At 52.6% G+C, this 13,139-nt stretch overlaps 1 protein-coding gene and 1 pseudogene across 1 annotated transcript; both read left to right on the plus strand.

The window, feature by feature from the left end:
- The first annotated feature begins 260 nt into the window (after positions 1 to 260).
- LOC101274302 (60S ribosomal protein L27a-like) lies at positions 261 to 1,178 on the plus strand (annotated as a pseudogene).
- Positions 1,179 to 6,704: 5,526 nt separating this feature from the next.
- Positions 6,705 to 11,455, plus strand: GJD3 (gap junction protein delta 3). The gene is made up of 2 exons (XM_049701404.1): positions 6,705 to 7,000; positions 7,778 to 11,455. The coding sequence occupies exon 2, from the start codon at positions 7,782 to 7,784 to the stop codon at positions 8,646 to 8,648; it is 867 nt and encodes a 288-aa protein (XP_049557361.1). The 5' UTR covers positions 6,705 to 7,000; positions 7,778 to 7,781; the 3' UTR covers positions 8,649 to 11,455.
- Positions 11,456 to 13,139: the final 1,684 nt, after the last annotated feature.

Below are 13,139 nucleotides of genomic sequence, written 5' to 3' on the forward strand. Positions count from 1 at the left end.
CCCCCTGCATTGGGAGCATTGGCGTCTTAATCACTCTGCCAGGGAAGTCCCTCAAATAGACTAAATATCAAAAACAAAACTAAAGAAGTACTAGAAGAAAAGTAGTCTTGCGTTACAGAGGGATAGCCTAAACATATCCCCAAGGGTGGTGTTGATAAAGATATGGAAAAGGAGCCCTTTCACTAGAACCTGGACGAAAAGGTCAAACTCTTTGTCCCAGCAATTCTCACTTTAAGAAATTTGGTTCAGGAGACTTGGACATGTGCGAAAAGCTATGGAAATACGCACAAATGCAAGTTCAAGCAACAACAGATATCAGTATCCTGCTTACAACATAATTTTACAAAATGCTACCATTGGGGGAAAGTAGGCAAAGTGTACAAGGGATCTCTGTATTATTTCTCACAACTACATGTAAATCTGTAATTATTGCAAAAAAAAGCCACATACAAATATGCCTATTAAGGTTTCTGTAATAGGGCTTCCGTGGTGGCACAGTGGTTAAGAGTCCCCCTGCCAATGCAGGGGACGCGGGTTCGTGCCCCGGTCCAGGAGGATCCCATATGCCGTGGAGCGGCTGGGCCCGTGAGCCATGGCTGCTGAGCCTGCGCATCTGGAGCCTGTGCTCCGCAACGGGAGAGGCCACAACAGTGAGAGGCCCATGTACTGCAAAAAAAAAAAAACTACAATGAGGTATCACACCAGTCATAATGGCCATCATCAAAAAGCCTACAGCCATCCAGACTGAGGGAGACCTGGAAACTTAGGGCCACATGAGATACAGCCACAGCTGCAACAGCAAACACCGGAAGCACCCGGGAGGCCGCGGTAATGCTGGTGGCATGCATCACCACAGGATCAACTTCCACAAATATCACCCAGGATACTTTGGGAAAGTTGTTATCTGGCATTACCACTTAAAGAGGAACCAGAGCTTCTGCCCAGCTCTGAACCATGATAAATTGTGGAACCTCGGTCCATGAGCAGACACAGGTAAATGTTGTCAAGAACAAGACGAGCTGCTCCTATCATTGATGTGGTACCATCAGGCTACTATCAATACAAAGTTCTGAGGAAGGAAAGCTCCCAAAGCAGCCTGCATCATAAAGGCCAAATTCTTCAGCAGAAGAGCTGAGAAGATTAAGGGTGTGGGTGGGGCATGTGTCCTAGTAGCTTGAAGCCACCTGGTAGAAGATTCATTAAATGTTAACAACTGCTTAAAAAAAAAAAAAAGTCTACAAATAATAAATGCTGGAGAGAGCGTGGAGAAAAGGGAGCCCTCCTACACTGTTGGTGGGAATGTAAATTGGTGCAGCCACTATGGAGAACATTATGGAGGTTCCTTAAAAAACTAAAACTAGAACTACCATATGATCCAGCAATCCCACTGCTGGGCATATACCCTGAGAAAACCATAATTCAAAAATATACATGCACCCCCAATGTTCATAGCAGCACTATTTACAATAGCCAGGTCATGGAAGCAACCTAAATGTCCATCAACCTAAATGTCCATCAACCTAAATGTCCATCAACAGAAGAATGGATAAAGAAGATGTGGCACATATATACAATGGAATATTACTCAGCAATAAAAAAGAACAAAATAATGCCATTTGCAGCAACATGGATGGACCTAGAGATTGCCATACTGAGTAAAGTCAGACACAGAAAGACAAATATCATATGATATCACTTATATGTGGAATCTAAAAAAAGGGAACAAATGAACTTATTTACAAAACAGAAGTAGAGTCTCAGATGTAGAAAACAAACTTATGGTTACCAGGGGATAAGGAGGAGGTGGGGGAGGGATAAACTGGGAGATTGGGACTGACATATACACACTACTATATAAAATAGATAACTAATCATAACCTGCTGTGCAGTACAGGGAACTCTACTCAATGCTCTGTAATGACCTACATAGGAAAAGAACCTTAAAAAATAAAAGTCTACAAATAATAAATGCTGGAGAGGGTGTGGCGAAAAGGAAATCCTCCTACACTGTTGGTGGGAATGTAAATTGGTGCAGCCACTGTGGAAAACAGTATGGAGGTATCTTACAAAACTAAAAATGGAGCTACCATATGATCCAGCAATCCCACTCCTGGGCATATATCCAGAAAAGATCCAAGCACCACAATGTTCATTGCAGGACTATTTACAATAGCCAAGACATGGAAACAACCTAAGTGTCCTTCGACAGATGAATGAATAAAGAAGATGTGGTATATATACACAATGGAATACTACTTAGCCATAAAAAAGAATGAAATAATGCCATTTGCAGCAACATGGATGGACCTGGGGATTATCATACTAAGTGAAGTAAGTCAGATGGAGAAAGACAAATATTATATGATATCACTTATACGTATAATCTAAAAAATAGTACAAATGAACTTATTTACAAAACAGAAACAGACTCACAGACATAGGAAACAAAGGGGAGGGTTACCAAAGGGAGGGGGGAGGGATAAATTAGGAGTATAGGATTAACAGATACACACTACCATATATAAACTAGATAAACAAGGATTTACTGTAAGCACAAGGAACTATATTCAATATCTTGTAATAACCCATAATGGAAGAGAATTTTTAGAAAGAAATATATATATATATATATATATCTGAGTCACTTTGCTGTACACCGGAAACTTACACAATATTGTAAATCAACTATACATCAATTAAAACTTTTTTTAAATAAAAGCAAAAACAAAAAAGATCACATGAAGATCGTCCTTTCTTTACTTAGGAATCATTCACTTCATCCTCTTTCATTAGAAAGACTGACTTTTCCCATCTGGCCCTAAACATAGTAATAGAACACAGTCATGTGCATCACGAGAAGAGATCAATCTTGAACATGCTGTGTCTGCTGGAACAGTTAAAACTAACAAAGAGCATCTCCTCACTGGCCTATTATATGCCATGGAAGGCACTGAACTCCTTTGCGGGAAGTTGATTCTTGCAGTGTGTATTTCTTATTCCCGGCCCTGTTTATGAATGAACTAGTGATAGTAGACACACTCACACTTGGGAACATTGGTGTCACTACACTGCCTTATACTTCAGAGTAACGTGTGCACACATGGTCACGCGGCAATAAATGACAACACTGTAGAACAGTTTTATGCAACAACATGCTTCCTACAAGTAGAATATGTGTTGCAACCATGTCAAGAGTATTTAATTTAAAAATAATAAATGAGGAGAATCGTTGAGTTTTGCCGACCCCTTCAGTTGTAAGGAATTAAAATGCTAAAAATTGGTGGCCACAAGTTCGCGTCGGGTACCACCAGAAAGCCTCCATGCAGCCTCCACCTGACCTACTGATAGGCACTCTCATTAGTGACAATTTACCTGTGGAGAATGAGGAGACAGTTTTCCAAGCCGCTGAGCTGTGGCTAGAGTTGAACACAGAATCACCTTCACGATATTTCTCAACCACATCAAAGTGGATGCTCTTGGAATGACTAAAGAGGAGTTGGTGATTTCCATTAAAGCATCTTCTGAGGAGAATTGTAGTCTCCTGATAATGACATCTTGAGAGCAGGCAGTCAAGTTGCTCTGAAAAACAAAAAGGAATCAGTAAAAACAAGCCAACTCCAAGCTGCCTTCAGATCTGCAATTACTTTTACTGGTCCAATGCACAGCAAGATTTCCAAAGACCCTTGGCCATGTAAGTGATCAAAGCCCTGGAAGAGACCAGAGTGTCCAACGGACCAGCAGCGTCCTCATCTTCTTGGGGCAGAGGAGCTCTGCACCTCCCGCAATCCTCTCACCCCATTTCATTCATTCTGTTGCCCCACACATATTTACTGATCTTCTACTAAGTGCCAGGAACTGTTCTAGGTGTTGGGGGCAAGACAGTGTATAAAGCACCAAAAATCCCTGCCCTCATGGAGCTTACACGCTAACGGAGGAGATGGATGCTACACAGGATAAATAAGAAAAATATAAAGTATGTTATGAAGTGGTCAGTGCAAAGGAAATAAAGCTAAGAAAGGGGATAGAGGTCAGGGGTTAAATTCCAGTTAGGGCAGCAAGGAAAGGCCTCACTAAAAGGCAGTATTTATGTAAAGACTTTTTTAAATGTTAGAGGGACACAGGGGAGAGAAAATACAGCCGTGCGTTGATGATGTCACGAGTATTAATTTACCAGGTGCCAACATGCGTGTGCCTGCGTGTGTGTGTTCATGTGTGATGGACATGCATGGGAAGTGGCTCCACAGCCTGACGGGTCAGGGTGAGGTGTCTGGGACAGAGACTGAACGTGGACCAGGGCAGGACAGGCTCTGAGCCCAGCCCCAGACCTCACATTTGGCCAAGAACAGGGCCACGTGCCGCCAGCTCTGGGCAACAACAGCGACACCTCCTCCCAGGCTGGACGGCGCTGTCTGGGAGGAAGGATGGGCCCCGGAGATTGTAGAGTCTCCTGTGTCTGGCCCTGTGGTATCAGGGACTGGGGACAGCACAGGGTGACCGTGGGCTCCATGTCCCTCACCCCCCCCAGCCCAGCCCACCACCTCTGCCACTTTCCACTCTCCACGGGCAGATGGGTCTGGTCTGATGAGGATTTTTCCAGGCTGGGCTGGTGGCCTGACCCGGCAGTGGCCATGCATCCAGGGCAGGGCCCATTCCAGGGGAGATGAGGTATGTGCTGAGCCCCCGTGGCCGGGGGGCAGGGGGCAGGGAGCAGCTTTAGCCAGAAGCAGGTGGAGGCTGGGAACGGGGAGGTCAGCAGTGCCCTCAACGTCACATCCTGTTTTTGGAATGGGCCCCAGCATGTTCTTTCCTTTGGACTTGGTCCAGGCCAGTGTCTCCCCACCCAGGCCCAGTCCCAAGGGAACCCCAGCACTCCCAAGCATTAACCTAGGGTTTTTCCAGGCTGGGCCAGGCCCCTGAGCCAGTGTGGGTGAAGGATACCTTTCCCACCCCTTCTTGAAATCGTGCCAGGGATCCCCATTGGCCCCCATAGCTGAAGAGGACAGAGTCCTGGCACGGCCCCCACCAGCCCCACACAAAGCCCTGGGGACTGTTAGGCCCTGGGACACCACCTGGGAAGCCCAGCCAGGCTGGAAAGGGGACAGTTCCACGATGTGCTTAAGAACACGGTCTCCGAACCAGTGAGGCTGGGCGTGCGGCCCGGAGCCGCTCTTTCTTGCCGCGTGAGTGTACCAAGTGGCTTAGCGCTCTGAGTCTCAGCTGCCCTGCTGCCGGCTCACCAGGAGGGCTAAGCGAGCTAACTCGCGCGATAAGTGGGGCGCAGGGCCTGGCCCGGAGCAGTTGCACAGGTGGACGAGTGGAATGGTGTGGGTTGGGCAGACTCCTGAAAAGGCAGAGAGAACAAACAAGTGCTCAACCTGGGAGTGTCCCCTCCCTGGCCGCTCAGGTCACCATTGGTCGTCCTAACTCTCCTCCCCTATGGGACAGCTTCTCCTGCCACCTAGAGCAGTAGGTGACTCAGTTCAGAGCCTTATGGGGGAAAAGAAGCCTTGCTTTCTATTTATTTTTTGCATTATGAAATGACACACTCATTACAGTAAATCTGGAAATTACAGAAAAGCAGGAAGGAAGCAGAAGCTTTTATTTAAGTCCCAAAGCCAGATACTCCTGATACTTCAAGGTTTTTCCAAAAGGGAATTTCTTCCAGGCTCGGACTTTTTTGTTCTCTGTAACATGGCTGGGACCTTAGCATTAAGACGCAGAGCCGGAAGGGAACTTGGAGGTCAGCCGGCCCAGGCTCCCCAGCTGACAAGCCAGGAGACTCTGGCCCAGAAGAGCTGAGCGACTGGTCCAAGGTTAGCAGTGGCAGAGCTAGAAGGAGAGTTACCGGGTGTCTGCTGCCTCTTAAAATACCAGTGCCTCCGGGCTTCCCTGGTGGCGCAGTGGTTGAGAATCTGCCTGCCATGCAGGGCACATGGGTTCGGGCCCTGGTCTGGGAGGATCCCACATGCCGCGGAGCAACTGGGCCCGTGAGCCACAACTACTGAGCCTGCGCATCTGGAGCCTGTGCTCCGCAACAACAGAGGCCGCAATAGTGACAGGCCCGCGCACTGCAATGAAGGGTGGCCCCCGCTCGCCACAACTAGAGAAAGCCCTCGCACAGAAACGAAGACCCAACACAGCCATAAATTAATTAATTAATTAATTTTTAAAAAATACCAGTGCCTCCAACACCGCAGCAAACCTCGCTCCAGCCCTGAAGACGGGACAGTCACTTGATAGTGGACCTAAACCTTCCAGTTTAGGGGAATTTATTGGTGATTGGCGATAGAGGGAGCTCTGGGGCTTCCCTGGTGGCACAGTGGTTAAGAATCCGCCTGCCAATGCAGGGGACACAGGTTCGAGCCCTGGTCCAGGAAGATCCCACATGCCACAGAACAACTAAACCCATGCGCCACAACTACTGAGCCTGTGCTCTAGAGCCCGTGAGCCACAACTACTGAAGCCTGCGAGCCACAACTACTGAAGCCCGCGCGCCTAGAGCCCGTGCTTGGCAACAAGAGAAGCCACCGCAATGAGAAGCCCGTGCACCGCAACGAAGAGTAGCCCCAGCTCACCGCAACTAGAGAAAGCCCGCACGCAGCAACGAAGATCCAACGCGGCCAAAAATAAATAAATTTATTTTAAAAAAAGAGAGAGAGAGGCAGCCCTGGTTAACCCCTTCCTTCATTTCCAGTTGGGGACACAGCCGTGGGGTGGGGGCGAGTGAGGGGATGGAAAGGGAGGTTGGCAGAGCCCAGCAAGGGGTGTGGCCCTGGGTCTGTTCTCAGGGGTGGAGCCAGCCAACAGGGTCACCCTGTCCCTTTAAGAGAAGGGGAGAGCTAGCCCCTCTCGGCCATCCTGTCTTGTCATCCATCCCGGGCAAAATCCGAAAGGGAAAATGAAAGAGGGACCAGGAGGAACAGGTCCCAGCCACCTCCCAAGGTCCTTTACTCGGCTTTAACATCCCCGCGTCAGCTACAGGGCGAGTGGTTACGTACGGGTGAGAGTCTGGGGGCATCAGGGGCCTGTGGGACCTGTGAGGGGTGGGGGGAGTTGGGGGGGTTCTCGGGAGATATGGGAGGCTGGAAACAGAGGGACACCAGGGAGGAGATGGGAGAAGCTGGGCCGGCATTCCTGCCACGCTGGGCTCAGATGGCGGGGGACACCTAGGACATTGGGTAGAGTTATGGAAGCAGCGTTACCTTTGAGTCCGCTCCCCAATTTTGAGAGCAGTTCACTGCAGTAAAAAGGGCAGGAAAATGGGCGGAGAAAGAAGGAGGTGGGTCCTTCTGGGTCTGCTGACTCCACTTCTCCCAGGGGTACCAAATTGGGTCTGACGGAGAGCTGGGTTTGAGGCACCACTCTTGCCCACAGAAAGCATCCTTGAGCACGAGGGCGCTGCTGGGTTCCCGCTTCTACAAATGCAGTCAGAGGCCGTGGGGGGTGGGGGGCGGGCTGATCTCCAAGGCCCTTTCCCACCAACCTGGACTCTGGAGGAGCAAAGGGTCCAACCCAGCAGGCCCGTGGGTGTCTGACTAGAGCACCAAAGTGGAGCTCCTCCCCAGCGCCCATAGTGGAGAATCACCTAACCCTTCCCGCCCCGCCCCCCTTGCTAAGCCCTTTGTTCCCACAAAGTCCCTGTTAAACCCAGGCCTGGCTGACCCCCTGGCTCACCTCGAAGTTAGAGGAGGTCCAACTGACTCCACCCCGACGGGCACGGAGGGCTGGGGATCCCGATCCTTCAGCCTCTGACTGCCCGCCCCGCGTCCATCCCCAGCGCCATGGGGGAGTGGGCGTTCCTCGGCTCGCTGCTGGACGCCGTGCAGCTGCAGTCGCCGCTCGTGGGCCGCCTGTGGCTGGTGGTCATGCTGATCTTCCGCATCCTGGTGCTGGCCACGGTGGGCGGCGCCGTGTTCGAGGACGAGCAGGAGGAGTTCGTGTGCAACACGCTGCAGCCGGGCTGTCGCCAGACCTGCTACGACCGCGCCTTCCCCGTCTCCCACTACCGCTTCTGGCTCTTCCACATCCTGCTGCTGTCGGCGCCCCCGGTGCTCTTCGTCATCTACTCTGTGCACCGGGCCAGCAAGGAGCCGGGCGGCGCGGCCGGCGGGGCAGGGTCGCTGGGGACCCCGGGGCGCCCGGGGGGCCGCCGCGCGCGCCGCTGCTACCTGCTGAGCGTGGCGCTGCGCCTGCTGGCCGAGCTGGCCTTCCTGGCGGGCCAGGCGTTGCTCTACGGCTTCCGCGTGGCCCCGCACTTCGTGTGCGCCGGTGCCCCGTGCCCACACACGGTGGACTGCTTCGTGAGCCGGCCCACCGAAAAGACCGTCTTCGTGATCTTCTACTTCGCCGTGGGGCTGCTCTCGGCGCTGCTCAGCGTGGCCGAGCTGGGACACCTGCTCTGGAAGGGCCGCCCGCGCGCCGGCCACGGTCTCCAGGAGGCCGAGCGCGACAACCGCTGCAACCGCGCGCACGAGGAGGCGCAGCAGCTGCTCCCACCGCCGCCGCCCGCCCTGCCCGCCAGGCACCCGGGCCCCGACCCCTACGCCCCGCCATCCTATGCTCACCGGGCGCCGACCTGCGACAGCGAGGGCGGCAGCGGCCGCAGCAAGGCATCGCTGGCCACCGTCCGCCAGGACCTGGCCATCTAGAGCTGCCTGGGGCGGGGGTGAGGTCAGAGGCCAGACCCCACTACCCCGGAGCGAGAAGCAGCTCTGCAGCAACTGTTCGCAGGGTCCCCTGCCCAGCAGATGACACACAGGGGGCATGGCCCGCCGGGCAGCATCCGCAGCTCCCAGCCAAGCTGGGGACATCTAAGGAACTAAGGCCGGTCCTTGGTGCCGTCATCCAGGCAGAAAGGAAGGAGGCTGGGGGGGGCGGGGTTGGGTGCTGAGAGAAAGTGGACAAGAGGAGGGCAGAGCTAGTGCAAAGTGGAGGGTCCGGTGGAGCCCGGGTTGTTTTACTGGGGACAAAAACAACGGTGATACCAGCATCCCTGGGGGCCTCTCCTTGTTCAGACTGAGGCGTGGCCTCTGTGTGGGCCCTCTGTGTATGTACACACACATGTACACATACATACGGTGTGAGCTGTGGGTGCCCAAGCGCACGTCAAACCTGTGTGAGCTCTTGCGTGTGTGCGCATGCACACATATATCCTGGGAGAGCTCTGGTTGTGCACGCGTGTGCACAAGCACATGTCCATCCTCTGCAGGCTCTCTGCGCGTGTGTGGGCCTACCCCGTGTGCCTTCTGCGTATGCGCGTGCATCTGTGTGCCCTGTGTGAGCTGTGTGTGTGATCTCTGACGTGCACTGTGCGAGTGGCCAGGACCCAGTGCCAGCAGCAGCCACGGTGGCTCCCTCCCTACCTGCAGGGGCGTCACGGGATGGTCTGCCCTCCTGCTGGAGCCCACACAGGACGGGAGCGGGAGGGGAGGCCTCAGTCTGGGCACCATCTACACTCTCAGCCTTGTGGCCTGGGCAAGGTGGCTAGGCCCTCCTTTCATGGAGATAGAGTGGGGGTGGGCAGTGGGGTCAGAGGGCAGGACTGTTTTCTGGCTTCCCCCTATTCACCCTGCCGCTGTTACCCCAGTCCATAGACATCCTCAGAAGAAACCTCCCCCAGAACGTGTGCTCCTGGCCCTGCATTTTCCCGCAGCCATCACCCGCTTCCCCTCCTCCCTCCCCGCCGCGGCCCCACCCCCGGGGAAATACAAGGATCTGTCTACGTGTCTGCATCCTTTTCCCCTCCTATCTCTCCTCTGCCCCCATCTTCTTCCTCCTTCACTGCCCCAGTGGGGATGCTCTCCGTAAGCAGCCAGCAGCAAACTGAAAACTCCAGGGGCCACCATCCAACCACGCCTCCGGGGCTCCACCAGACCCTGCCGAGCAGGCTGCCAGCGCCCCGGTCTTCCGTGTCCCCGGTCGCTTCCTCTCTGTCCTCCTTTTTCCTTCACGCCTCTTCCTCAGCTTTCCTGCCTGGCTCCACACAGCAGCTGGAGGAGTCTTTCTAAATAGCTCCCCTACTTACGTCCTTGGGGCTCCCCCATCCTCAGGGTAAGTCCAGCACCTGAACGAGGCTTTTGAAGCCCTGCACGTCTGGCCCTGCTTCATCAGGCCCCCTCCCCTTGGCTTCTCCAAGGTCGCCATGCCCCAAACCATGCCGAGTTTTCTGTTCCTACCAAGCACGGTACCCAATCTTGCTTCTAAGTGTTTCAACATGCTGTTCCTTTGCCTGGAGCGGCCTCCCTCTCTGCACCGCCCCCTTCCGCTAGCTAATTAATGCCTACCTGCCTTTTGGTCTCACCTGGGAAGAAACTAGATGGCTTCCTTTACAGACAGCCCAAGCCCCAAACCAGAGCTGGAGGCCCCAAGGCAGCACTACTGCTGGATGCATAGCTCTCTCCTCCTCACAGGCCCATAGTAGGTGCTCAGTAAACTTGGTCTGGATGAGGAACTGGTGGTGTTTCCCAGGCCCAAGCACTTATCCACGCTCACGGTGTGTGCTACCGTCCCTCCACCTACAGTGAGTTCTGCGTCTGCCGCCTGGACCCTTCCATGCAAACTCAGATGTGAATGTCCAGCTGTTTTCCATATATATTCATTCAACAAATACTTCTTGAGCACATAGTGTATACCAGGCAGTGTTCAAGATGAGCACTGTTTCATAGGAAGAGGAGGTGAGCCACCCATATAATTCCAAGTTTTCCATTAGCCACATTACAAAGTGAAAGGAAACAGGTGAAATTCATTTTAGTAATATATTTTCTTTAAGTACTTTTTCAACACGCAATATAAAAAAAGTATCGAGGAGATGTTTTATATTCTTCGTTTTGTACTAAGTCTTTGAAGTCTGGGGTGTGTTCTGCGCTTGGAGCACATCTCAATTTGGACCAGCCGCATATCTAAGACTCGGCCGCCACCCGTGGCGAGTGGCTGCTATTAGCAGATTCAGGTGTTGGGCTCCAGCGGTGAACAAAACTTGCCCCTGTGAAGCTCACATTCTGGTGGACAATAAATATAGACTGTACCAGTGTAAAGAGTAAGGGGAGAGAGAGTGACACCCCTGAGGAGTGACGGGGAGCAAGAACATACCAAGTTGCCAGCCATGAAGCTTCTCCAGGAAGAGCATTCCCGTTGGAGGGAATGGCGAGAACAAAGGTCCTGAGGCGGGAATAAGCTGGAGGTCTTGGAGGCCAACAAGGAGGCTGGTGTGGCCGGAGTGGAGTGAGGGGCATGGAGGGGGTCACCAGCAACTCACATGGTGCCCCAGCTTCCTTAGCTCTCCTCTCAGTTGCTGGGGTCCCCATCCACCCTGGCCACCTCCGTCTGTTGTTGCCAGAGCCCGTCCTCTGCCCGCCTTCCATATCCCATCAATCACCTGGTCCTCCTGTTTTACCACCTAAGCATTTCCTCCCCTTGGCCACTCTTCTCCACCCCTTCAGAGGCTGCCCAGGGTCAGCCGGTCACCGATGGCCTGGGGTACTCCCTTCCTAGCCTCTGCTCCCGCCCCCTGCAATTCTAATCTGAACACCTCACTCACTAGCTTCAAATCCTTCACTGCCATTGCCCTCAGGATCAAGTCCAGCTCCTGAATTGGCCTTGACCAGCCCGTCCCAGCCTCTACAGCTTCACCTGTTCTGCCTTTTCCACCGAAACCCAAAATGGTTAAAACACAGAGCTGGGGATAGTTTCTGACAACCAGGAGCTTTTTATTACCTCTGCATTCCACCTGGCTAACTCTTCCAATTAGAGATTTAGCTGGGAGAGAGCACCTGTTCCGGGAAGCCGTCCAAGCCCTGCTTCAGGCCTGGTTAAATGCCTCTGCCCTGTGCTCCCATAGGCAAAGCCCACGTCAGCCCTCGATGACCAGACTCCAGCAGTGGTTCTCAACTGGGGGCGATTTTTCCCCCCAGGGGACATTGGGCAACGTCTGCAGATATATTTGGTTGTCACAGCTTGAGGGAAGGTGCGACTAGTGGATAGAAGCCAGGGTTGCTGCTAAACACCTACTATGTGCAGGACGGCCCGTCTCAGCAAATAATTCATAGCCCAGAATGTCACTTGTGCCGTAGATAAGAAACTCTGCTCTACAGTGAACTATGAACCATCCAGCGCAACCTCGAGCCCCAGCAGCAAAGTTACTATCCCAAGGGGGGCGCTTCGTAAGTGTGGGCATCACTGCTTTAGTCGTCACAGGGAGGGGCACCCTCTTGGCATTTGGCGGGTAGGGGCTAAGAATGCCAATGTCCCCCCACAATAAAGAATTGTCACACACTCCTTTAGAATGTCCCACTGACATTTACATAGTGAACAGCCTCTTTATAATTACCTGACCCTGTTTTACATATAAAACATTAAGGGTTTAGTTTGGGACTTTTTTTTTTTGGCATGGTTTTATTATTCATTCTTGGTTTTTATCCACCCATACTCTTTAATTTTCCTGGGCTCCTTGTACAGAATAGCTTCCGACCTTCTTACTTCTTTTAAATCCAAATGTTCATTAAAAAAAGAGAAGCAAGTATAAGACTGTGTCCTATCCTCCCAGTGATTGGGCCCAAGCATTGACACGTGGAAATTCACAGTACTTTCCCTGAATTTCTCCTTTACAATATAGTGTGCCAGCGTGGTGACTTTTTAAAGCATATGTTTGGTATGTTATGTTAAATTATGTCAGGTTCATAAAGAAACCTGTTAGAAAGTGTTAGAAGGTATTTGCTAGAGGAAGAGAGCCTCTGTCCTCAGCACCCTCTCCAGCCTGGGCCAGACTGTGACATAAGTGAGGATCTGGCGCCACCTGATGGCTGAAGTATAAATGGCAGGTGGACCCCCGTGGAAGGAACTCTTCCCGCCCAGGAATCTCTTCTCGCCCAGGCGCCCCGCTAACCCTCCCCAAACGCAGCCTCCACTGCCACCTCCCCAGACGTCCCCGCCCCCAAGATCTCAGTGCCTGATGCTTCTTCAAGGGCTTCAGGGATCCAGGAAAGAGCCCTGGCTGAGAGGTAGGAGCCCTTAGTACTGTTCCCCGATCTGCCACTAACTTGCTGTGTGACCATGGGCAAGGGCACTGCCCTCTCTGGGCCTTGATGTGTAGTGGCGGGGAAGGGGGGGGAACTGGCTTCTGAGGACCCTCAAGGCCTGTCACA

This window comes from Orcinus orca, chromosome 19, assembly GCF_937001465.1.
Source record: "Orcinus orca chromosome 19, mOrcOrc1.1, whole genome shotgun sequence".
In the NCBI taxonomy this organism is placed as follows: Eukaryota; Metazoa; Chordata; class Mammalia; order Artiodactyla; family Delphinidae; genus Orcinus; species Orcinus orca.